Source organism: Pan troglodytes, chromosome 21 (genome assembly GCF_028858775.2).
Source record: "Pan troglodytes isolate AG18354 chromosome 21, NHGRI_mPanTro3-v2.0_pri, whole genome shotgun sequence".
NCBI classification, from domain to species: Eukaryota; Metazoa; Chordata; class Mammalia; order Primates; family Hominidae; genus Pan; species Pan troglodytes.
This window is the reverse complement of record NC_072419.2, coordinates 56215330-56241280: the sequence shown is the minus strand read 5'-3', so window position 1 is coordinate 56241280 and position 25951 is coordinate 56215330. Positions and strand designations below refer to the sequence as shown.

At 47.0% G+C, this 25951-nt stretch overlaps 1 protein-coding gene and 1 non-coding gene across 3 annotated transcripts; one reads left to right on the top strand and one right to left on the bottom strand.

Moving 5' to 3' along the window:
• Positions 1-1493: 1493 nt before the first annotated feature.
• On the bottom strand, positions 1494-19763 carry RNF114 (ring finger protein 114). 2 transcript variants are annotated; one of them, XM_016937201.3, is made up of 6 exons: positions 19591-19763; positions 14441-14591; positions 10694-10800; positions 9926-10040; positions 7157-7264; positions 1494-1581 (listed from the first exon to the last, which is right to left on the bottom strand). In XM_016937201.3, exons 1-6 carry the CDS (start codon positions 19728-19730, stop codon positions 1576-1578), a joined length of 627 nt encoding a protein of 208 aa, XP_016792690.1. In that variant the 5' UTR covers positions 19731-19763; the 3' UTR covers positions 1494-1575.
• LOC112206591 (small nucleolar RNA U13) lies at positions 15764-15868 on the top strand. The gene has a single exon (XR_002941009.1). It is a non-coding gene; the product is annotated as a small nucleolar RNA U13 (small nucleolar RNA).
• Positions 19764-25951: the final 6188 nt, after the last annotated feature.

Here is a 25951-nt window from a genome sequence, read left to right as displayed (position 1 = left end):
CAGGCACCCGTTACCATGCCCAGCTAATTTTTGTATTTTTAGTAGAGACAGGGTTTCATCATGTTGGCAAGGCTGGTCTCGAACTCCTGACCTCAAGTGATCTGCCCGCCTAGGCCTCCCAAGTGCTGAGATTACAGGTGTGGGCCCCCACATCTGGCCCAAATGTGTTATTTAAGAGCTAAAATTAACTTGAGGCAAGAGAGCAAGAATCTGTCTCAAAAAAATAAAAATAAATAAAATTAACTTGATTTGGTAATATGGGGCATGGAGGTGGACAAGGAGTTAAAGATGAGGTGTGGGTTCATTCTTGAGCAATTAGAAGGATGGTGGTTACGTCTGCCGGGAAAGAGAAGCCGAGCACACAGCGTGGGGTGGTAGGAAGGTGGTGGATGAGTTCAGTTTGAGCCATGCAGAACTTAGAATGCCTTTATTTATTTAGAGATGGAGTTTCACTCTTGTTGTCCAGGCTGGACTGCAATGGCGCAATCCTGGCTCACTGCAACCTCCGCCTCCCGGGTTCAAGTGATTCTCCTGCCTCAGCCTCCAGAGTCGCTGGGATTACAGGCATGCACCACCACGCCTGGCTAATTTTGTATTTTTAGTAGAGATGGGGTTTCTCCATGTTGGTCAGGCTGGTCTTGAACTCCTGCCTCGGCCTCCCAGGTACTTGAGAGGCCAAGGCGGGAGGATCGCTTGAGCCCAGGGGTTCGAGACCAGCCTAGGCAACATGGTAAAACCTCGTTTCTACCAAAAATACAAAAATTACCTGGGCGTGGTGGCTACGCCTGTAGTCCCAGCTACTCGGGAGACTGAGGTGAGATGACTGCTTGAGCCCAGGAGGCAGAGGTTGCAGTGAGCCAAGATTGTGCCACTGCACTCCAGCCTGGGTGACGGGGTGAGACCTTGTCTCAAAAAAACACAGAAAACATACCTGACCACATCAGACTACTTCAAAATCCCACCACCACCATCACCACGCAGTTCCAAGCCCCCATCACCAGCTGCCTGGATTCCTGCAGCCGCCTCCCTGGTCTCTGCTTCCTGTTTCCCTACTACAGTCCCTTCTCCAAACACAGCCAGAAGCATCCTTTAGGAATCTAAGCTGGATCACCTCACTTAGAACCCAAGAATGCTGAGAAAAGCCCAAGGCCTGACCATGTGTACACAGCCCCTCTGGTCTGCCTTCCAGACTGCCCCGCGCTGCCTCATTCTCTCCCTCATTCACTCCACCATGGGCTTACCAGCCGCCTCCTTGCTGCAGGGCCTCAAGTGTAACCCATGTGCTCCCACCTTAAGGCCTCTGAACTTGGTTCCCTCTGCAAGGAATCCTCTTCCCCAACATGGTCACTGGGCTTCTCCCCATTTCATTCAGGTCTCAGTTCAAGTGTCATTTTCTCGACCTGTTTTGGCATGACACGGGATTTCATTTCCAGAGGATGTCAGACCTCAAAGAAACAGGCACAAATTGCAATATTCTGAGGTAACTGGCGTCCAGGACTCAGCTGATACTTAGACAGAGGTGGCCTGCACGGATGTGAGGGAGGAAGAGGCCTCCCAGGTTTCTGGCTTGGGTAGTTACCACTGCAAGATGGAATAATACAAAAGAAGGCATGGGTGAAGATTGGAGATGCTGAACTGTCTCGGCTGTATTAAATTTGAGGTTCCAGGGCCGGGTGCAGTGGCTCATACCTGTAAAACCAGCACTTTGGGAGGCCGAGGCAGTCGGATCACGTGAGGTCAGGAGACCAGCCTGACCAACATGATGAAACACCACCTCTACTAAAAATACAAAATTAGCCGGGTATGGTGGTGGGTGCCTGTAATCCCAGCTACTCGGGAGGCTGGGGCAGGAAAATCACTTGAACCTGGGAGGCAGAGGTTGCAGTGAGCCGAGATTGTGCCACTGCACTCCAGCCTGGGCAAAAAGAGCGGAACCCTGACTCAAAAAAGCAAAACAAAACAAATAGGTTCCAGGCCAGGCTCGGTGGCTGACACCTGTAATCCCAGCACTTTGGAAGGCCAAGGTGGACCACCTGAGCCCAGGGGTTCAAGCCCAGCCTGGGCAACATAGTGAGACCCTCTTACTAAAAAAAATTAAAAAATAACATTTCTATGGGATTGGAATGAAGCTCAAGCAGCCAAACACTACAGTGAGCACCCACGATGCAGCGCTGTGCAGGGAGAGCTCTGTATACTTTGCTCCTTGGATCCTAGCATCCTTAAGAGGCAGATAAAATTATCCCCACTTCATAGGAGACAGGTTCAGAAAATATTCACTAGATGCCCCACAGCTAACAGCAGAGTATGAACTTAAACACATCCAGGACCTGAAACTTGACCCTGCGGAGCCCCTTTACTACAAGCCCTCAGCACTGCTGCTGTTATCCGCACGTAGCAGAAGCCGCATGTCTAAAGCCTTGCTATATGGAGCGCTGTCACTTCTCACCTCCCAGAGCCTCCCAACTGTAACAAGTGTTCTTTTTCCAGAGGACAAGCACCATGAGGCCCAGCTGGTGGCATCAGCTGAGATTTGACGCCAAACAGGACTCAGCAACAAGCAAGAACTTCCCTTCTAGAAAGGGTAACCATCTTCTGGAGACTCCCCAAGCCCATGCTATGGCAAATGTGTTGAATGAAAACAAGAACCATAGCTTACCACTTAGATTAAGTTATGAAATTTATTTATATTTTACCTTTTAAAAGCCGGAACATAACAAATCTCACTTTCTGGAAAGTCATCTTATTAGAAATACAAGAAGTGCACTTAATACAAGGAAGTAAGTTTCTCGGTGCCACCAGTGAGGTGGACATACACTCACATCAGTCCCTCAAACGAAGGTTTCGCCAGATTTCCCTCCAGACTTCTGAGATGATCTAAATTCAGGAAGGTCTGAGTGAACTTTTTCCAGAAATTACAGTGAACAAGCTGACCTTAACTTTTGGGTCCTCCCGAGAAATACTAATGAAAAAACTATTTTTTTCCAGTGGGCCCTGTCTTTGCTGGCTTCTCGGCATCTGCAGCTCTTCACCGGCAGGCGCAGAGCCCCACAGCAGCAGTGTACAAGCGCGAGGTAGCACTTGCAGCCCCATCAGAGACATATGACATCAAAGAACCAACCTAAACCCATATGCCTTTTGGTCAATCAGAGGTTCTGCTCCTACAGATTAGGCTGACAGCTCTTGGACTTATATTTATTAATATTTGTGAAATATGAACTCCAAGGTTCTTGAGCTGTTCCTAAAGCAAGTTTCCAGCAACAGCTTTTATTAACAACTGTTCATCTTGCGATGTGCTGTGCCTTATGAACGATGTCTCGTCAGAACAGACCAGGGGTGGTACTGGGTTTCCTATAGCTTCTCTCTGCATCTACAAAGCAGGTTTTCAAACACATTTTACATGTCGAAACCAGTGTCATAAGGAAAACATTTGTGACAGAAAAACAATGCTCAGTTTAATCTAAGTTACCAAGCAGAAGGTAAAAGAACTAGTACCCGCTGAGTCCCCAAACCTCTTTCTTCTAATTCATCTGAGGATTTTTTGTGCTTCTAGAACAAGAATGTAGGCAGGCTCCCAAATGGAGAGGTAAACATGACCGCGTTGTCTGAAACTACTTCATTAATTGTAAATCAGAACCAAAAAGCTCTGGCCCTCCCACTTCTCTTAGCTGACCCTCCTCCCCACTTACGGATAAACAGACTTTAACTTCCCTAACCCAGAAACACTTCCACCAAAAATGTATGGTTATACCTTATCCTAAAAAGGCACCATGCAGGCATTTAAGACTGAACCAGTGAACTCTAAGTATGTAGTAGTAGAAAATATCACTAATCAAAACTTCCAGCATCAGATGGTACAAAACCCCAAGAGGACTGGTGACATGTACCCCGGGATGGCAACCCCAGCTTCTGGCAACCCCACAGCCCAGCGGGAGCTTCAGCTCTGGTCAGGTGCACGGCTGCCAAAGTCTGCACACCTTGGGGACAAGGAAAGGAGACACTTGCTTCATTGTGCTATTCATGACCCAGAAAAGGTCCTGGCTGGCTTGAAGGACCCAAGAGACAAACACTGGATGGGAGGAATGAGTGTGAAACAAGAGGTGGAGAAGCTAGATTATCTTCCACAGGAGGCGGCAGAAGCTCCAGGAAGTAGCCGAGAACCAATACGAACTCGACCGTGTGACAAACAAGGTTAACAGTAGGGGAAGACAGCTTTGGCAAGAGCCCAAAGGGAAGAGAAGGGCTGACCTGGGGACCCACTTCCCCTGTCAGAAGTGACCCTGTTCCAATGCCATGGCTCATTTTCAGGTCTGTTGAACAGGTAAGGTACAGGAGTCATAGGTTTCACGTTTAATATGTAATGGAAGCTCTGTAACATGAGACAGATAGCAAGCACGGACTCTGCTCACTGGTCGATGATGGAGCGCTGCAACACCTGATTCATCATGTCCTCTTCATCAACATCATAATCCTAAGGGCAAAAACAGACATGCAGCCTCAGCAACTGTTTCCAGATGCAAAGACTGGCTTTCAGTAGAAGCAGGACAGCCTAGCAACTGGATCCGGAGCAGGTTGCCAGGGACCGGATCCCCAGTGCAACTGTTTGTGATGCTAGGTATGTAACTTTGGGAAAATTAATCTGTCTCTGCTGCCTTCTCTTTTTTTTTATTTGATGGAGTCTCGCTCTGTTGCCAGGCTGGAGTGCAGTGGCACAGTCTTGGCTCACTGCAACCTCTGCCTCCCAGGTTCAAGTGATTCTCCTGCCTCAGCCTCCCGAGTAGCTGGGACTACAGGCGTGCACCACCATGCCCAGCTAATTTTTATATTTTTAGTAGAGACAGGGTTTCACCATGTTGGCCAGGATGGTCTCAATCTCTTGACCTCGTGATCCACCCGCCTTGGCCTCCCAAAGTGCTGAGATTACAGGCATGAGCCACTGCACCCAGTCTGCTGCCTGATTCTTAAATGAAGTTAAGGATGCCTCCCTTAAATGGAGATTGAGAAACCCAGACAGCACACGAATGGAGCCTGGCACAGACCAAGTGCTCAGAACGTTTGTAAGTCTGTCGGAACAGAGCACGCAGATGCACTGAGCTGAAGAGTTGTTTCTGAGAGGTGGAATCAGTGCGCAGTACAGAATCAGATTTTTAGAGCCATACAGTACAGCAGAAACTATAGCGCAACTAGCCCTCTTTAATGAGTCATTTTTGTTAATGTGACACAGATGAATTACATTCATCTGTGTCACATTAACAAAAAGGGCAGTTATTCTGAAGTCTGAGTTTCAGACACTGTCAGACTGAGAATAAATATTCTTTATGACAATTTAGCAGAGAGCTTTCTTTCTTAGATACTGAAATTCAGCCATCAAGACCGAATACCACTCTAAAATCCTAACTTGACATCTATATATGTAAGTAAGAGGTTTACTTGATATAGTTGGCCAAATTTACCTATTACTATAATGGCAAGACAACAGTGTGCCCCTTTGAAACCATCCAGCTCTAGGGAAAGAATATAAACCTGACAGCCGTATTTGGCTAGTGGATATATGCTATTTGACCTGAAGTATTTTTGAAGATAATTAAAACCTGTGAAACCTCCTGTGAAATTTTCCTGTCCTGCTTGGGCATGGGGGGGTGGAGAAGCTAGGCAATGCTGCGCCTGCATTTCCACAGGAAAACAAGGTGATGGCAGCATAACGAGTCAGGCACCACCTGGCTTGGAAATCCTCAGGAGGATCATTTCAATTATGGTCCCCATGGACATGCAAGATTGAGCCTCCCAAGTCCAAATTGTTGTTGTGTGTGTGTGTTTTTTTTTTTTTTTTTGAGACAGGGTCTCATTCTGTTGCCCAGGCTGGAGTGCAGTGGCATGATCTCAGCTTGCTGCAACCTCCGTCTCTTGGGCTCAAGAGATCCTCCTGTCCCAGCTCCCTCAAAGTAGCTAGGACTACAGGCAGGAGCCACCACACCTGGTTACTTTTTGTATTTTTTGCAGAGACAAGGTTTTCCCATGTTGCCCAGGCTGGTCTCGAACTCCTGAGCTCAAGCGATCCACCTGCCTCAGCCTCCCAAAAATGCTAGGATTGTAGGTATGAACCACTGCACCACACCTGTCCCCAAACCAAGTTCTATAACAGGCAGAAATTATATAAACCACAAGAAAAGTAGACAAAAATTTGGTGGCAGGGCTAGGAGATGGAAAGAGCAAGTATCACTGTCTCTGTCTCAAAGACTTACCAGATCATCTTCTTGTTTGTTTTGAGACAGTCTTGCTCTGTTGCCCAGGCTGGAGTGCAGTGGCACGATCTTGGCTCACTGCAACCTTGCCTCCCAGGTTCAAGCGATTCTCCTGCCTCAGCCTCCCAAGTAGCTAGGATTACAGGTGCCCACCACCACACCTGGCTAATTTTTTTTGTATTTTTAGTAGAGACGGGATTTCACTATGTTGGCTAGGCTGGTCTCGAACCCCCGACCTCAGGATCCGCCCACCTCGGCCTCCCAAAGTGCTGGGATTACAGGTGTGAGCCACTGCGCCCAGCCCAGATCATCTTCTTAAATGTCACTCTGGGCTGGGCGTGGTGGCTCACGCCTGTAATCCCAACACTTTGGGAGGCCAAGGTGGGCAGATCACGAGGTCAGGAGTTCGAGACCAGCCTGGCCAACATAGTGAAAGCCTGTCTCTACTGAAAGTACAAAAAGCAATGGGGCATGGTGGCATGCGCCTGTAGTCCCAGCTACTCAGGAGGCTGAGGCAGGAGAATCACTTGAACCCGGGAGGTAGAGGTTGCAGTGAGCTGAGATCACGCCACTGCATTCCAGCCTGGGCAACAGAGCAAGACTCCATCTCATATAAGTAAATAAATGTCACTCTGGCCACCTGCCTGGCCCATGAATAGAAACTGTATAGTAGCTACAGTATACAGACTGGAAGCCCATCTAGCTCCCCAGCTACAGCTGCCTGCCCGCCTCTTCCACTTAGTCTTCTTTTCTCTCTTGTCAATCCCCTTTATCACTGTATCCAGTATACAGACTGGAAGCCCATCACAACAGTGACAAAGTTCAACACTGGGGATCCCCATTTCCCCTTTTGAGAAGAGTGAAGTAGCCGTGCCACTCCCCCAGGGGAGGGATCAGAGCCCAGGCTCCAGACTTACCACAAAAGTGTCATAAGAAAACCGGTGCCGGCGCTGGATGTGCTCTCTGAAGTTGGCGCTGCGGTAGTTGGGGTCTCCCCAGGGCATCGAGGCACATATTGGACAAACCTTTCAACACAAAAGCAAGGTCTTAGGCACCCAATTTCCAAGCTTGCACCAGCCCTCTGTGGCCTGTGTCTGGCCTCCTTTCTTCCAGGACAGCTTTCCTGACATACTGTCCAGGGCCAGTAACTCCTTCCTGTGCACATCAGCAGCCCCAAAAAAAAACTGCAAATTTCCAGCTCAAGTCAAATGACACGTGGGACTGGGTAAAGTTCAAATCATGATACCACCCTTTCTCATTCCCTACTGTAGGCAGAGAAGTGAGTCAGCCTGGTGGGGGGCCTAGACTGGCCTTCCAATCCAGCACACAAGACAATCCAAAAGCATGAGGAAAACTAAGAAAATAAGCCGATGAGCAATGTCCCAGGGAAGTAAAACACAGCCTTACATGCATCTTAACAAAGGAAATGCTCAGAAGAGGGGGATCAGGCTGAAAAGCCCTCACACAAAAGGTTGATTTGGTTTTTCAAGATTGGGAAGTATTTGGAAAGGCAAAGAGGACATGAAAGAGTGCTCCAGGCCGGGCACAGTGGCTCACACTTGTAATCCCAGCACTTTGGGAGGCCAAAGCGGTAGATCACCTGAGGTCAGGAGTTTGAGACCAGCCTGGCCAACATAGTGAAACATCTTCTCTACTAAAAATACAAAAATTAGCCTTGCATGGTGGCACACGCCTGTAGTCCCAGCTACTTGAGAGGCTGAGGAATGAGAATCGCTTGAACCCTGGAAGTGGAGGTTGCAGTGAGCCAAGATTGTGCCACTGCACTCCAGCCTCCAGCCTGGGTGACAGAGTGAGACTCTGTCTTAAAAAAAAAAAAAAAAATTGTGCTCCAGAAGAGAGGCAGCAGCACAGAGAAAAGGCCAGAAGGCGGCAGTTACTGTCAACACATGTAAACAACCAGACCAGTGAGTGCAGAAAACTCATGCCAGGGAGAGAGAAGACCTAAGTGCCCCCACTTAAAGGTGGAACCCTACTCCACAGCAAGGAAGATACAGTGATAAAGGGGATTGACAAGAGAGAAATCTGGGATGGTAGAAGACTGAGTGGAAAAGGTGGGCAGGCAGCTGTAGCTGGGGAGCTAGAACATAGGGTGGGACTAGAGACTGAAAAGGAGATGGCTTCCAAAGGGAAGGGAGAAACGCAGAGTTAAGAACTTGCAGAGGGAGAGGAAGACAGAACAGAGGGCCAAAGGCTGAAGAGAAGGCCTCAACATAGACAACATAATCAGAGGGATTTCAGAAGCCAAAGGAGGGGAAAAAGACAGAAAATTAGGCTGCCATACCAGAAAAGTTCAGCAATAACAGTATCCAACAAAATTATGAGTGCAAGTAACATTTAACCAAGTCAATCTGTATCTAAGACTTTAGCTTATAAACATACATAGATACAGGCAAAGATATGTTTCTCAAAATGGCCAGTTCCATCTTAAGATGAGCATTGATAGCTGCCCTAGTACTCTCACAAAAGCTCATTAAAATTCTAAAATTTCTGCACCACTGTTTACAGCAATGGAGCTGAAGGCTGCCCATACAACAGAGTATGTAGTTCAAGAGAAGCAGTATGAGATAAATGGAAAAATTAAAACTACAGAGGAAGTATACACCTAACTATAAAAAAAGACCTGGTCTGTCAATCACATTGAGAGAGAAAGGTAACACATTGCTAAGATGGAACAAATACTTTTTTTGGGAGGCGGGGGAGGGGGCAGTTTTGTTCTGCTGCCCAGACTGGAGTGCAGTGGCAGGATCTCAGTTCACTGCAACTTCTGCCTCCCAGGTTCAAGCAATTCTCATGCCTCAGCCTCCCAAGTAGCTGGGATTAAAGGTGCCCGCCACCATGCCTGGCTAATTTTTGTATTTTTTGTAGAGATGGGGTTTCACCATGTTAGCCAGGCTGATCTTGAACTCCTGACCTCAACTGATCCACCCGCCTTGGCCTCCCAAAGTGCTGGGATTACAGGTGTGAGCCACCGTGCCCAGCCTACATTTTTTTTTTTTAAAGGAGACTACACATGCCAGTAGGTGATATCTGAGTAAAATGTCCAAGGATTGATAAGCCTTTTCCTAATAATTTCACCTAAATCCTCTTTCCCCACAACTATGAAGAAGCTACTTCCAAAAATAAAATGGCAGCTTCATGGAGAAATTTGGTGGACACCAAGGGAACCAAGTTAATGTTACCAACAACAGACATCACATGACTTAATGTAGCACCCAGAGGACAGAGAACTCGTGTACCATCCCTGCCTCTGCCTTGGGGGGAGGGGGAAATTGCTATGAAAGACATTACAATTGTTAAAATTAAAACATGAATTTCACATTAGACATTAGATTGAATCAATGTTAAATTTCTTGAATGTGATTAATTATACACACAAAAATATAATTTTCCAAGAAAACATTCTTGTTCTTAAGACATACACACTCCTGTATCAGGGTGCGAAGTATGCAGGGTGCAAAAATGGTCATGGTATCTGTAGCTTATTCCCAAGTGGTCAGCAAAAAATGTGTACTATAGAGCATGGTTAAGCAAATATGGTAAAATGTTAACAATCTGTCAATCTAGGTGAAGGGCACACAGGAGTTCATTCTACTAATCCCGTCATTTTTCTCCAAGCTTGATCCTTTCCCTTAATGAAGTTTAAAAAAAAAAAAAAGGTTACTCACCACAGATTTGGTATCCGTGCTATGGAATAATTTGCAGTGTTCCACAAGTCCTTCCTGATCAAAGTTCTTCTCAGGACAGTAAGGACAAGGAAAGGTATAACGGTTTGGAACATTCCTGGAAGGTGAAACACAGGAAAAAAGAAAACTTTTCTGTGAGTACCTTTCCATTAAACTTCAACCACAGTACACTCCAAAAAGGAGCAAAGCTCACCGAATGTGTAATGATAAGGATGCTGATGATCACTTCAGACTCAGGTCAAGTGTTGTGAAAATAATAGCTCAGCTGGCCGGGCGTGGTGGTTCACGCCTGTAATCCCAGCACTTTGGGAGGCCAAAGCAGGCGGATCACCTGAGATAAGGAGTTCAAGACCAGCCTGACCAACATGACAAACCCTGTCTCTACTAAAAAATACAAAATTTAGCCGGGCATGGTGGCAGGTGCCTGTAATCCCAGCTACTTGGGAGGTTGAGGCAGGAGAATCGCTTGAACCCGGGAGGCAGAGGTTGCAGTGAGCTGAGATTGCACCAGTGCACACCAGCCTGGGCAACAGAGCGAGACTCCGTCTCAAAAAAGAAAAAAATATAGCTCAGCTAACATCTGAAGTGAACACCAGAGTCCTCCCTTGCATACTCCTCCCAAAATACTTGTATCAGCTTTAGCCAGCATAACAATTCATACAACTAAACCCCTGGGCATGCAAGGTGTCCAACCTCTTTGTATTAATAGCAAGAGATGACCTCCACCTAAGGGGAGACTGAGTCATTTACCTTGGCTGAAGAGATGCATCCTTAATGGTGGCCTTCACACCTTCCATGATGTAATTCTGGTATTTGGAACAAGTAGCCACGTGGGACCGGATCTTGGACAGGAAGAACTCAAATAGGAAGAATCAGAGCCCACAAGTTAGTGAGGACCTTGCAACAGGCAAAATATAGTCCCAAACAAGGGCACAAAGAAAACTAGACCTACACCACCCTGGCAAATAATCTCACCAAACTCCTGACTGTGCTGATGGGGCTGAAACCCTGATTATTGCAGATTTCCCATTAATACCAAGGCTGCTATTTTATTCGACTAAATCAGGATATCCACTTCCACTCCAAAATAACTCTCCTAGAGGTTTGCTCCTATTCATGATAGGCTGTCTGCTCACAGACAAGCTCCAAATCTAGGATGTTTTTTAAAGTTTTCTATACTAGCATTTAAACTAGTCTCCTTACAGCAAGCCAAAAACCACATTCTGTTATGTGCAGCAGAGAAAAGTGATCCTTTAGGTAAAACATATAAAAGCCACTAACCCTGGTTAAAGTATCTATCACCAGCCTCTGAGAAATAATCTTAAATTCTCTCTCTCTTTTTTTTTTTTTGAGACGGAGTCTCACTCACTCTGTCGCCCAGACTGAAGTGCAGTGGCACCATCTCGGCTCACTGCAACGTCCGCCTCCCGGGTTCAAGTGATTCTCCCACCTCAGCCTCCTGAGTAGCTGGGATTACAAGTGTGTGCCATCAGGCCCAGCTAATTTTCATATTTTTAGTAGAGATGGAGTTTCACCACGTTAGCCAGGCTGGTCTCGAACTCCTGACCTCAAGTGATCTGCCTGCCTCAGCCTGCCAAAGTGCTGGGTTTACAGGCGTGAGCTACCACGCCCGGCCCAGCCTTTCATATAAAATCTAGGCTGTGCAACAGTAAAACAGAAAGAGAAGAAAACCCAGAGAATAGTGCTTCATTACAGGTTTTCTAAAAAGAAAGAAAGTTTTAAGAATTGAAGAAAAGAGGGAAGATAAAGGAAAGAAAAACATTTTCAGAGGCATGCCAACAGTACAATCACTAATCTTGAAACTGGAGAAAGGCAAAAGCATACAGTAAAACAAACAAAAAGCCCATCATGGGCGGAGTACGGTGGCTCACACCTGTAATCCTGAGGGAGGCTGAGGTGGGCCATCACTTCACGCTCCCAAGTTCGAGATCAGCATGGGCAACATGCAAAACTCGTCTCTACTAAAAATACAAAAAAATTAGGCAGGCATGGTGACACATGCCTGTAGTCCCAGCTACTTGAGAGGCTGAGGTGGGAGGATGGTTTGAGCCTGGGAGGCAGAGGTTTCAGTGAGCTGAGACCACGCAATTGCACTCCAGCCCAGGCAACAAAGCCAGACCCTGTCTCAGAAAAAAAACAAAACAAAACCAAAAACCACATTATGCATGCATAAATAAAGATGAAGAGACCGGGTGCAATGGCTCATGCCTATAATCCCAGCATTTTGGGAGGCTGAGGCGGGCGGGTCACGAGGTCAGGAGATCGAGACCATCCTGGCTAACACAGTGAAACCCTGTCTCTACTAAAAATACAAATATATATATATATCTGTGTGTGTGTGTGTGTGTGTGTGTGTGTATATATATAGCTGGGCGTGGTGGTGGGCACCTGTAGTCCCAGCTACTCGGGAGGCTGAGGCAGGAGAATGGCGTGAACCCAACAGGCGGAGCCTGCAGTGAGCTGAGATCACGCCACTGTACTCCAGCCTGGGCAACAGAGTGAGACTCCATCTCAAAAAAAAAAAAAAAAAAAAAAAAAGAAGGCAGTAGGGAATTGTATTTCAATATCTTGAGTTTCTAAAAGTAAACTTCAAAGGGGGAAAAAATGCTCTAATATTTGAGCTCCAGCTTACCATGATGATTGTCTCACCTCCAGCTCAAGAACTTGACTTTAAGCTACAAACTGAGGAATCCTCAATTTTTTTTCCTTTTTTTGTAGAAACTGGGTCCACTATATTCCCCAGGCTGCTCTCAAACTTCTGGGCTCAAGCAATCTTCCCACCTCAGCCTCCCAAGGAGCTGGGACTACATGCATACACCACTACACACAGCTGGTTTTGTTTGTTGGTTTGTTTTGGTATATACAGAGTCCCACTATGTTGCCCAGGCTGATTTCGAACTCCTGGGGTCAGTGATCCTCTTGCCTTGGCCTCTCCAAATGATAGGATTATAGGCATGAGCCACCATGCCCAGCCTCAAGAGTGAAGCCCCCAATTAAGACACAGAAAATAGCCCTATTCAGCATTGAAATGGCCCTACTATGCATCCCTAATACTAAATCACGCTGAAAAGGAGATGGTAAGGTATATTCTTACTATCGGCATCCATACCGAAGTGTTAAAAACAATGAAACTGACATGCAAGGCTGTCCAATATGTAAGAGAAAAAAAACCTGAAAGTGGAAAAAAAAAGTTGGGAATGAATGTACATTTGAAAAAGTGAAAAAAGTTGAAGAAATATATATATTATAGTATAATCTCATTTTGCAAAAATCCTACAACTTGGTTGGTAAAAATTCTACAGTGTTTGTCAAAGGGCAGAAAATGTTATGCAGCTTTCGAAATTGAATCACTTTTTTTTTCCTTGAGACAGGGTCCAGCTCTATCGCCCAGGATGGAGTGTAGTGGCACGAACTCAGCTCACTGCAACCTCTGCCTCCTGGGTTCCAGCCATCCTCTCACCTCAGCCTCCCGAACAGTTGAGACTACGGGCACACACCACCATGCCCTGCTAGTTTTTTGTATTTTCAGTAGAGCCGAGGTTTCACCATGTTGTCCAGGCTGGTCTAGAACTCCTGGACTCAAGCAATCCACCCACCTTGGCCTCCCAAAGTGTTGGGATTACAGGCATGAACCACCTTGCCAGGCCTTAAGTTGAACGAATTTTGAAGTAATCTCTGGAATGAGGAACAAGCCTACATTGTTGTGTATTTTTGTACGGTCTGCAATTTTAAAAATTTTAATGATTCTAAAATCAACAAGGCTGTGTATATCTCTTGGAAAATAAGACAACAGTATTTTTCCTTTCCAGTAGCAGTTATAACAGGTATGAAAATAAATATACTTGACTCTGATTATACAAGAGCATGGATGCATTTCAAATGTTAGCTATTGTTATTACAATCCAATGATTTCATATTGACTTTTTTTTAAGAGACAGGGTCTTGCTGTCAGCCAGGCTGGAGTGCAGTGGCATGATCATAGATCACTGTAATCCCAAACTCCTGGGCTCAAGTGATCCTCTGGCCTCTGCCTCCTGAGTAGCTGGGCCTACAGGTACATACCACCACACCCGGCTAATTTTATTTTTTTGTAAAGATGAGGTCTCACTACGTTGTCCAGGCTGGTCTCTTAACTCCTAGCCTCAAGCTCTTGCCTCGGACTCCCAAAGATCTGGGGTTACAGGAATGAGCCACCACGCCTGGCCATAATTGATCTTTTATAGGAAAAAACTGGGATAACTGATTTCTATGGCTTTCAAACCTAAAATATATACTTAACCAACTCTTAAAAAAAGAAACAAAAACCAGTAAGGTTATGAAAACAAACCAGCCCAGCCATCACCACAGGTAATTGGCATGCACGCGTGCTGTTAGTGACCTAGTCATGCTCTAACTTCAGCAACAACATGGCAGCTGTACGTTTTACCCCAACTTATCATGGAAAGACATGGACTCTTCCACATCACTTCCACATACATTCTTACGGCAGCCATGGCAAGAAGTCTCTGTGCTCTCGATCTGCCGCTCGAGCTCCACGGCTCGGACGCCAGGTGCCAGAGCGCTGCGACACACCCCACAGACAGGCTTCTTCGGCTTCAGACATTCCTGCAGGCATGCAGAGCAAAAGCTAGAACAAGACATACAGAGAACCTCTGTCACGCATCATGGAGACAAGACGACAAATATGGATCAACTTTTAAAAAGACATCAATGGATAATGGAGTAAAAAACAACTTGCTCTCTCCTCCCAGTTCAAATACTAAGTCTTTCCAAGCCAGAAAAAATGAGGGATAGGAGTGGACTACAAAGAACACACAACTACAGAAACAAATGCAAACTCCTGTGATAGACACAGTGAAGGTGTTAAGGTTGAGGCTTCAAGCCTTAGGCCCTGCTACTGAAGGATCTCAGTGGGGTTTCTTGAATCTCCATTTTTTCCTTTGTGAAATGGAGAGAGTAATACCTACCTCTAGGACTGCTGGGAGGATACAGTTTGTATAGCAGACCCCTGGCAGAGTGTCCAGCACGTACAAAACGCACCACAAACGGGAGCTGCTATCATTACAGGTGAAGGCAAAGCACTACAGGAACATAAAGGGAAAAGCAACTAGTGACCTGAGAAGGAAAGGGCTGGTAAGACTGCAGTGAAGGCTGGGAGCGGTGGCTCACGCCCGTAATCCCAGCACTTTGGGAGGCCAAGGCGGGCAGATCACGAGGTCAGGAGTTTGAGACCAGCCTTACCAACATGGTGAAACCCGTCTCTACTAAAAATACCAAAATTAGCCAGGCATGGTGGCAGATGCCTGTAATCCCAGCTACTCGGGAGGCTGAGGCAGGAGAATTGCTTGAACCTGGGAGGCAGAGGTGGCTGCACACTCCAGCCTGGGCAACAGAGTGCGACTCTGTCTCAAGGGGGGGGGTGGAGGGGAAGACTGCAGAGACGGCATCTCTGATCAGCCTTAAAAGGGTTCAGCTCAGCCAGGTGCGGTGGCTCATGCCTGTAATCCCAGCACTTTGGGAGGCCGAGGCGGGCAGATCACAAGGTCAGGAGATCGAGACCATCCTGGCTAACACAGTGAAACCCTGTCTCTACTAAAAATACAAAACTTAGCTGGGAGTGGTGGCGGGTGCCTGTAGTCCCAGCTACTCAGGAGGCTTAGGCAGGAGAACGGCATGAACCCAGGACGCAGAGCTTGCAGTGAGCCAAGATCGCGCCACTGCACTCCATCCAGCCTGGGAGACAGAGCGAGACTCCATCTCACAAAAAAAAAAAAAAAAAAAAAAAAAGGGTTCAGGTGGATCCTTTTGTAGTTCATGAACCTGAGGACTGGGTGTTCATGCGCATGTGTGAGATGTGCCACCCTCGAACCTTGTTACAGATGTTGGCCCATTACCCATCTGGCATTTTAAAAAAAGAGGTCAGCTAGCAGAGGAAGGGAAGACTATTCTAGGCCTAATTTAGGCTTAAAATTCATATGTATCTGAGGAAATAAAAATCTAACAGACTTTTCCTCATAAACAGTAGGGAGCCAGGAGTTTAAAAGGAAGGTATTAACAAAACAAGGCCAAATCCAGGTTTCAGAAAAATATCTCTGTGCTATCATGGAAAACAAAGTTTTGTTACTTTTTTTTTTTTTTTTTTTGAGACAGAGTCGTGCTCTGTTGCCCAGGCTGAAGTGCAATGGTGCGATCTCGGCTCACTGCAAAATCTGCCTCCCCGGTCCAAGCGATTCTCCTGCTTCAGACTCCCAAGTGACTGGGGTTACAGGCGCGCATGACCACACCCAGCTAATTTTGTATTTTTAGTAGAGACGGGGTTTCACCACGTTAGCCAGGCTGGTCTCGAACTCCTGACCTCTGGTGATCCACCCGTCTTGGCCTCCCAAAGTGCTGGGATTACAGGTGTGAGCCACTGAGCCCAGCCCTATAGTTTTTTTTTTTAGGTGAGAAGGTGAGAAGAGACAAAGTAGAAACCAAACAGACGGCTAAAGGCAGAGGATTGTGAGGGTCTGACTGAAGCAGCAGGGGATGAATTCAGGAAACCATTCACAGAAAGGTAGAATCAGGAGGACTTGATAACTTACTTACTTTGAAGAAAAGAAGTCAAAGATGACCAAGTTCCTATCCTGAAGCCTAGGAAGATGGTAATGCTGAGATAAGGCATACAGAAAGAATGGAGAAGACACCCTGGGCTACTTACCCAACCTGATAGATTAAGACAGTATAACCAAATCTGCCAGAAAGAACTAAAGATATATAATGAAAGGCCATCTTCTGAACACTTGACCATTTTCTACTGCCTCTAAGAATCTCCTTCCTCCTTGTCATTAAGTTAGATGTTAATGCTGTTAGGCAAAATTCCAGACCAGGTACAGAGAAGGTGAGGGAGTCTATTCATTCACCACTGAGGGCAATGGAAACTTGACAAAGCCCTGTTCTCATGATGCTTACATTCTAGAGTGAAGGGAAACACAAATGTTAATTTCAGATAGTGATTAAAAATATGAAGGAAATATGGCAAACAGACCAGCTGGGGTGATCATAGAAAGCTGCTTCTGAGGAGTTGGCATTTGAGCTGGGTGGGACCTGATTACGAGGACAGCCACACAGATCTGGGTGCAGAGCTCCACACCAAGATCACGCCACACACAAATGAGGACTGGAAAGGGAGGCAGGCAGACCTTGGGGGCCACGATGCGGTAGACCATGGTGAGAAGGGCAAGCAATGAGGCAGTAGAGACAGGCAGGGCCTGTGGCCATCACTTGTGTTGCCTGTTCACAAAGGCAGATGACAAGAGGAACCCAAGAGAGCACAGAGGGTCCAGTGAGTATAATGGAACCAAACCCAGCATGCAGATAAAAGCAGCTCGAAGTCTCTTCTCAAGCACACACACAGGTACAGCTCATCTATCAAATGTTCACGAGTCACTTTGTGCCTGAGACATGCCCAAACTACCAGCCTGCTTTTGAACAACTCAAATATCCTGGGATGGCTTTTCAGTTTCTATTTCCTACTTATGCGCCCTTTTCTAGTTCAGCCTTCCGATGCTCCACTCCGTCACAGTGCTAGGAAGAAATTCCCTTCTCTTGGGCACCCAGCCAGCTGCCTTTCTCCAGCTGTATTCTACCAGATTGGAGAACACAGTCATTCAGGGCTTGAAATAAAGTTTTATAAAAATCCAATGCCCCAGCCAGAGTTGCAGTGATGCTCAACTTTCCAAGCACAAAAGGTAAAAATCAACTAGGCACAGGAGAAAGCAGTCGGTTGGAGCTAAGGGGGATTTGGGCTGCCCTCACAGAGGTGCTTCCATCTGTCTTCAATTTGCACTGAACTGCTGATCACGTGGGGCTAGGACAGCGAGGATAGAGAAGAGCCAAGGTTTGAAAACCAGTACTGTTCCTTGCCCTCTGACCTAGGAAAGGTTCACCAAGCTCAAGAAAATCTCAAATTTTGCTGCTCTTCATTTAGCAAACTGTGCTGGGTCTAGCCTTTTTACAAATGTTAATAGTAAATGAAATCCACTGAATTAATCCAAAATCAGGTAAATCTGATCCAAGGATAAGTGGATTCAATGAAAAAGCTAAAGACCACTTCAACTCTCGTGAAGCTTGCTTACACGACTTATTAGTTCATTCAACCATTACCTGATCACTCACCCCACGCACAGAGGTGTGATCCCTGAAATACCCTCCCACTTGCAGAATGAATTTTTACAATAGTTTGACCAGTCATTGGTACTTATTTATAATCAATTCACTGGACTAAACTCTGAAGGCAGAGTCTACCCCAAAATCTGGCACACAGAGGCCATTCCAGTCAGTTCAGGGGCAATAAAGATATGGCCACTCCGTCATGAGCTGTTAAGTTTTGCTCTGTGCAAGCAAGGAGAAGGAAGTTAAGTCCCAGAAAGGAAGTGGGGGAATTTAGATGGGGATGGTATTTGGTGAGGTAACTTAACCTGGGACTTGAAGCCTGAAAAGGGAGGGGTGGGGGGAAGAGTTCCAGGCTAACCGAATTGCAAAGATGAATAGCCTAAAGCAACATGATGAAGCAAAAAGCAGCCAGCTAGATGCCAACCACTGTTCTCTGGACTATTGAAATGGTCACCTGCAGTACATCTGGGAAGAGCTAGGCCACGGTGACCCTTCCCTAAGAGAGCCTCGGACCCTAAGTGTATTCACCTGTAAAATGGCTGCCAACCCTCCCCCGCTGCAGGGTGGCTACAGAATAATGCCCATGGAGTGCAGTGGCTACTGTGCCCGCTGCCAAGACCAATGCCAAGGTGATCCCACGATAAGCACTGAGAGAGGCCAGAGGAAAAGCCAATTCTGAGGCAAGAAGCAGGTGGCCACGTTGTCTACAATTCTTTCAACTCAGATGTGTTTGTGCGTCTGATGGAACAAGGCTTAGATTCAAATCGACCAACCTCGAAAGCCCCGGCCACAGCCCAGGACCTGGACTGGACATTTATACACATATCTGCTTTAATCATTATAACCACTCTATTCACAGTATTCAGGTCATGAAGGCTTAATTGAAAACTGAAAGAAACAAACCTCCTACACAGGAAGTAGAATGCTAACAATCCCATCTGCCAACTCCCACCCCCCTTTCACAGCTAAGGGCAAACTGGCCAGATCCCCATAAAGACTTCCCTTTTGTTGTTTTAGTCTAGTTCAGCGTTTCTCCCGACTTTAGTGCACAGTAGAATAACTCGCCACAGCTAGACACGACGCCAAATGTCCTATGCTTTAAGAGCGACGTGGACTAGAAAGGAAACGTCGGCTCTCCAAGGGCGGACTTCGGAGCCTAAAGTCCCCGCAGGGCACGAGTCCACTATCACGTGTGGGAAGGAGACTGACAGGCCGCCTGGAACATCGCAGGCGCTCAACAGACAGCAGCTGCCCCGCTAAGACGGGCGGAGGGACGGGATACTTAGGAGTGAGCGGGGCGGGACAGAAGAGCGCCCCGGCAGCTTTCACGGCCCTTAGGAGCCCCGGGGGACACCCCCGGGAGGCCCCTCTGGGTGGGTCCTCTGGCTCCCGCCCTGAGACCCATCTCGCTCCTCGGCTCCATTCCCTTCCCAGTTAAGCGCCCCCCGACCAGGCCCGGGCTCGCCGCTTACACGTGTCCGCAGGGCACCTGTACCGGCTTCTCGTACACCTCTAAGCACACGGGACACGTGAAGCGTCCTAGGGGGTCAGCCTCCGCCGCCGGCCCCGCCAGCTGCGCAGCACCCCCGCAGTCCCGCTGTTGCGCCGCCATCTTGCTGCCGCTCTGCGCCGCGCAACGGCGGCCGATGAGGAGGAGGCCGAGGGGGCGGGGCTCGCGGGGCGGTGAGCGGTTGGGGGCGGGGCTAGCGGGTGGGCCGCCCCTCGGGGCCCCTCTGACGCAAGCGAGCTAGAGGCCGAGGGAAATCTGGAAAACGTGGAAGCCAAATCCAAAGGCTGCCAGAATTGGGACGGGCTCTGCGCGTGGGCCGCTGTTTTCCAAATTTATCGTTAGTTCGGCACCACTGGCACTATCACTATTTATCTTCGAATCAAGTTGCTTTTTCCTTAAATTTATTTATTTATTTATTTAATCTATTTTGGGACAAGGTCTTGCTTTGTCGTCCAGGCTGGTGTTCAGTGGCGCGCACGATCATGGCTCCCTGCAGCCTCGACCACCGGGGTTCAAGCGATCCTCCCACCTCAGCCTCCTGCGTAGCTGGACCACAGGCAGTCACCACCATGCCGGACTAATTTATTTATTTTTGTATTTTTTGTAGAGACGGGGAAAGGAGGGGGGGAAGGAGCGGTGCAGAGAGCGGGCGGGTCTCACTGTGTTGCCGAGGCTGGCCTTGAACTCTTGGACGCAAGCAATCCGCCTGCCTCGGCAACCCGAAGTGCTGGGATTACAGCGGTGAGCCACAGTACCCAGCCATTTCTTAAATTTAAGCAAATTCTAATAACAGATCTAATTCCTGAGCTGCAAGAAGAAAATCAATATCATTTATTTATACAAAGGAGCTGGGCAAGGTGGCTTACTTCTGTAATCTCAGCACTTTGGGAGGCCGAGGTGGGCGGATCGCTTGAGCCTAGGAGTACTAGAGCAGCCTGGCCAACATGGTGAAACCCCGTCTCTACTAACAATACTAAAATTAGCCAGGCGTGGTTGCCCATGCCTGTAGCCTCAGCTACTCAGGACGCTGAGGCAGGAAAAGCCTTTGACCTGGGAGGCGAAGGTTGCCGTGGGCCAAGATGGCTCACTCACTCCAACAGTCACTAAACTCCAGCCTGGGCAACAAGAACGAAACTCCGTCTGAAAAAAAAAAAAAAAAAACACAACCTGGCTAACAGGGTGAAACCCCGTCTCTACTAAAAATACAAAAAATTAGCCGGGCGTGGTGGCGGGCGTCTGTAGTCCCAGCTACTCGGGAGGCTGAGGCAGGAGAATGGCTTGAACCTGGGAGGCGGAGCTTGCAGTGGGCCAAGATCGCGCCACTGCACTCCAGTCTGGGCGACAGCGCGAGACTCCCTCTCAAAAAACAACAACAACAACAACAAAACAAAACAAAAAACCCCAACAACAAAGTACATTCATTTCATATTGTGCAATCATCACCATCAGCTATCTCGAAAATTCTGGTCTTCTTGCTAAACTGAAACTGAAATTCTGTCCCCATTAAACAATAACTTCCTCTTCCCTCCTCCCATCCCCATACCCCCAGGCCCTGGCAATTTTCTGTCTATGATTTTGAAGCACTTATAGCTATAAAATTTCCCCTGAGCATTGCTTTCACTGTGTCCAGTAAATTTTGGCCTGCTGTGTTTTTGTTTTCATTTGTTTCTCAATATTTTCTCTATTTATTTAATTAATTTATTTATTTTGAGATGGAGTCTCACTCTGTCGCCCAGGCTGGAGTGCATTGGTGCGATCTCTGCTCGCTGCAGCCTCCCTCTCCTGGATTCAAGCAATTCCCTTGCCTCAGCTTCCCAAGTAGCTGGGATTACAGGTGCCTGCCAAAATGCCTGGCTAATTTTTGTATTTTTAGTAGAGACAGGGTTTCACAATGTTGGCCAGGCTGGTCTCAAACGCCTGACCTCAAGTAATCTGCCAACCTCGGCCTCCCAAAATGCTGGGATTACAGGTGTGAGCCACCCAGCCTGGCCTGTTTCTGAGTATTTTCTAATTTCCCTTGTGATTTCTTCTTTGATCCATTGGTTCTTTTAAGAGTGTGTAAATTTCCACAAATTTGTGAATTTTCCAGTTTTCCTTTGATATTGATTTCTTTTTTTTTAACCCCCCCATATTGATTTCTAGCCTTATCCAATTGTGCTTGGAGAAGATATTTGGTATGATCTCTTTTATTTCTTCTTTCTTTCCTTCTTATCTTTCTCTCTTTCTCCTTTTCTTCTGTCTCTTTTCGTAGAGATGAAGTCTTGCTGTGTTGCCCAGGCTGGTCGCAAACTCCTGGGCACGAGCCATCCTCCTGCCTCAGCCTCCCAAAGTGCTGGGATTACAGGCCTGAGCCACCACGGCTGGCTGATGTCTACCTTTTAAAATCTCTTGAGGCTTAATCTGTGGCCTAACATATGGTCCATCCTGGAGGATATCCCATGTGTGCCTGAGAAGAATGTGGATGCTGTTGTTGCTGGGGAGTGTCTGTACATGTGTTAGACCTGGTTGTCTTACTGTGTCGCTCAAGTCCTTTATTTCCTTACTTGTCTCCTGTTTGTTCTATTTATTCTTGGGAGTGGGGCATTGAAGTCTCTAACTATTATTGTGGAATTGTCTATTTCTTCCTTCAATTCTACCAATTTTTGCTTCATATGTTCTGATGGTCTGTTATTAGGTATATAAATGTTTATAATTGTTATATCTTCTTGCTGTATTGAACTTTTTATTAACATACAATGCCTTCTTTATCTCTTGTAACCTTTTGGACAAGTAATTTTTCTTTTTTCTTTTTTTGAGACAGGGTCTTGCTCTGTCGTCCAGGCTGGAGTGCAGTGGTGTGATCTCAGCTCACGGCAACCTCTGTCTCCTGGGTTCAGGTGATTCTCCTGTTTCAGCCTCCTGAGTAGCTGAGACTACAGGCATGCACGACCACGCCTGGCTAATTTTTGTATTTTTAGTAGAGACAGGATTTCACCATATTTTTTAGGCTGGTTTCAAACTCCTGACTCAGGCGATGCACCCGCCTCGGCCTCCCAAAGTGCTAGGATTACAGGTGTGAGCTACCGTGCCCGGCCTGGACAAGTAATTTTTCTGATATTAGTATTGCCAGCCCTCCTCTTCTTTGGTCAAGCAAAAAGATATTTGCATGAAATATCTTTTTCCATCCTTTCAGAACCAGTCTATAAAGTGAGTTTCTTATAGACAGCAATACAGTTGAATCATGTTCTTTAAAAAAAAAAAAAAAAAAGCTGGGTATGGCGGCTCATGCCTGTAATCTCAGCAGGAGGAGGCTGAGGCGGGTGGATCACCTGAGGTTAGGAGTTCAAGACCAGCCTGACCAACATGGTGAAACCCTGTTTCTACTAAAAATACAAAAATTAACCAGGCCTGGTGGTGCATGCCTGTAGTCCCAGCTACTCGGGAGGCTGAGGCAGGAGAATCGCTTGAACCTAGGAGGCAGAGGTTGCAGTGAGTGGAGAACGAGCCACTGGACTCCAGCCTGGGCAACAAGAGTGAAACTCAGTCTCAAAAAAAACTTCTTTTAAATTAATTTTTTTTTTTTTTGAGACAGAGTCTCCCTCTGTTGCCCAGGCTGGAGTGCAGTAGCACAATCTCGGCTCACTGCAAGCTCCGCTTCCTGGGTTCACGCCATTCTCCTGCCTCAACCTCCTGAGTAGCTGGGACTACAGGCGCCTGCCACCACGCCCGGCTAATTTTTTTTGTATTTTTAGTAGAGACGGGGTTTCACCATGTTAGCCAGGATGGTCTCGATCTCCTGACCTCATGATCGGCCCACCTCGGCCTCCCAAAGTGCTGGGATTACAGGCGTGAGCCATTGCGCCCAGCCTAAATTTTTCCTTCCTTTTTTCCTTCCTTCCTTCCTTCCTCCCTCCCTCCCTCCTTCCCTTCCTTCCTTCGTTCCTTCCTTCCTTCCCTCCTTCCCTCCCTTTCTTTCTTTCCTTTTTTTTTTTTTTTTTTTTTGAGACAGAGTCTCACTCTGTCACCCAGGATGGAGTGCAGTGGTGTGATCACAGCTCACTGTAGCCTTGACTTCCCAGGCTCAAGTGATCCTCCTGCCTCAGCCTCCTGAGTAGCTGAGACTACAGGCATGTGCCATCACACCTAGCTATTTTTTCTATTTTTTGTAGTGATGGGGTCTCACTATGTTGCCTAGGCTTTTTTTTTCTTTTTTGAGACAGGGTCTGGCTCTGTTGCCCAAGCTGGAGGACAATGGCAAAATCTTGGCTCACTGCAACCTCCACCTCATGGGCGCAAGCCATCCTCCCACCCCAGCCTCCCAAGTAGCTGGGACTATAGGCGTGCACACCACACCCAGCTAATTTTTAAATTTTTTGTAGAGACAGGGTTTCACCATGTTGCCCAGGCTGGTCTCGAACTCTTGAGCTCAAATGGTCCTCCTGTCTTGGTCTCCCAAAGTGCTGGGATTACAGGAGTCAGCCATCATTATTAAAATTTGTTTGCTTAAATTTAAGAAAGGGCTGGGCATGGTGGCTCACGCCTGTAATCCCAGCACTTTGGGTTGCTGAGGGGGGTGGATCACTTTTGTCCAGGGGTTTAAGACCATCCTGGGTAACACAGTGAGACACCCCACCACCCCCAACTCCCTCCCCCATCTCTACAAAAAATACAAAAATAAGTGGGAGGGTCACTTGAGGCCAGGAGTTCAAGATCAACCTGGGCAACGTACCAAGACCCTGCTGTCTACAAACAAACAAACATAAAATAAGCTGAGTGCAGTGGCATGTGCCTGTAGTCTTAGCTACTCAGAGGAGGGTTGCTTGAGCCCAGGAGTTCAAAGCATCATTGAGCTGTAATCTTGCCACTGCACTCCAGTCTGGGCAAGAGCAAGACCCTGTCTCAAAAAAAATAAAATAAAATTAATGCCAGGTGCAGTGGCTCCCACCTGTAATCCCAGCACTTTGGGAGGTCAACATGGGAGGATCGCTTGAGGCCAGGAGTTTGAAACCAGCTTAATCAACATAGCAAGACCCCGCCATCTCTACATTAAAAAAACTAGCTACGTGTGGTGGTGCACACTTGTGGTCCCAGCTACTCAGGAGGCTGAAGTGGGAGGATTGCTTAAGCTCTAGAGATCGAGGCTGCAGTGAAACATGATTGTGCCACTGCATTCCAGCCTGACTGACAGAGACCCTTTCTCAAAAAAAAAAAAAAAAAAGGCCAGGCGCAGTGGCTCACACCTGTAACCCCAGCACTTTGGAAGGCCGAGGTGGATGGATCATGAGGGCAGGAGATCGAGACCATCCTGGCTAACACAGTGAAACCCCGTCTCTACTAAAAAATACAAAAAAAATTAGCCGGGCGTGGTGGCGGGCGCCTGTAGTCCCAGCTACTCGGAAGGCTGAGGGAGGAGAATGGCGTGAAGCCGGGAGGCGGAGCTTGCAGTGAGCTGAGACTGCGCCACTGCACTCCAGCCTGCGCGACAGAGCAAGACTTTGTCTCAAAACAAAACAAAACAAAACAACTAAATAAAATATAAAATTCTATTCCCCAGTCTTACTAGCCATATGTCTAGTGCTCAATAGCCACAAGTGACTCGTGGCTACATATTGAAAAGATCAGACACAGAACATTTCCATCGTCGCAGGAAGATCTATTGGACAGCGCTGCTATAGATACCCTCATGCATGTGAGACAGCTACATGCACACGGATATCCAGGACAGCGTTGTCACACTAGGAAGATACTGGAAGCAACCAAAATGATGATTGGGGGGTGATTAAATAAATGCAATAGATATAATTACTAGTATATCAATTCCATGAGGTCAGGAGGTTTTGTCAATTTTGTTTACTGCTGTATCTTCAGCTTCCAAAATAATGCCTGGTGCATGCTAGGTAATTACATAAATATTTGTTAAATAAATATGAAGCTGATATTGAATCATTTCACATATATATATATAACTTTTTTTTAAAATGGAGTCTCACTCTGTCACCCAGACTGGAGTGCAGTGGCACGATCTCACCTCGCTGCAACCTCTGCCTCCTGGGTTCAAGAGATTCTCCTACCTCAGCCTCTCGAGTAGCTGGAATTACAGGCACGCGCCACTGCACCTGGCTAACTTTTGTATTTTTAGTAGAGACGGGGTTTCACCATGTTGGCCAGGCTGGTCTTGAACTCCTGACCTCAAGTGATCTGCCCACCTTGGCCTCCCAAAGTGCTGGGATTACAGGTGTGAGCCACTGCAACTGGCCCAAAAAATATTTTTAATTAAAACAACATCAAGATGCCAAGTAATGCAACTAATATATGTATATGTTTGTATATGATAAATAGATGCC

Coding starts and splice junctions, on each gene's coding strand:
- RNF114 (XM_016937201.3), bottom strand. CDS start 19,730: ATGGCGGCGCAACAGCGGGACTGCGGGGGTGCTGCGCAGCTGGCGGGG. Junction 10,041..10,693: donor GATGCATCTCTTCAGCCAAG/GTAAATGACTCA, acceptor TTCACCTTCCAG/GAATGTTCCAAACCGTTATA. Junction 7,265..9,925: donor GCACGGATACCAAATCTGTG/GTGAGTAACCTT, acceptor TTGTGTTGAAAG/GTTTGTCCAATATGTGCCTC.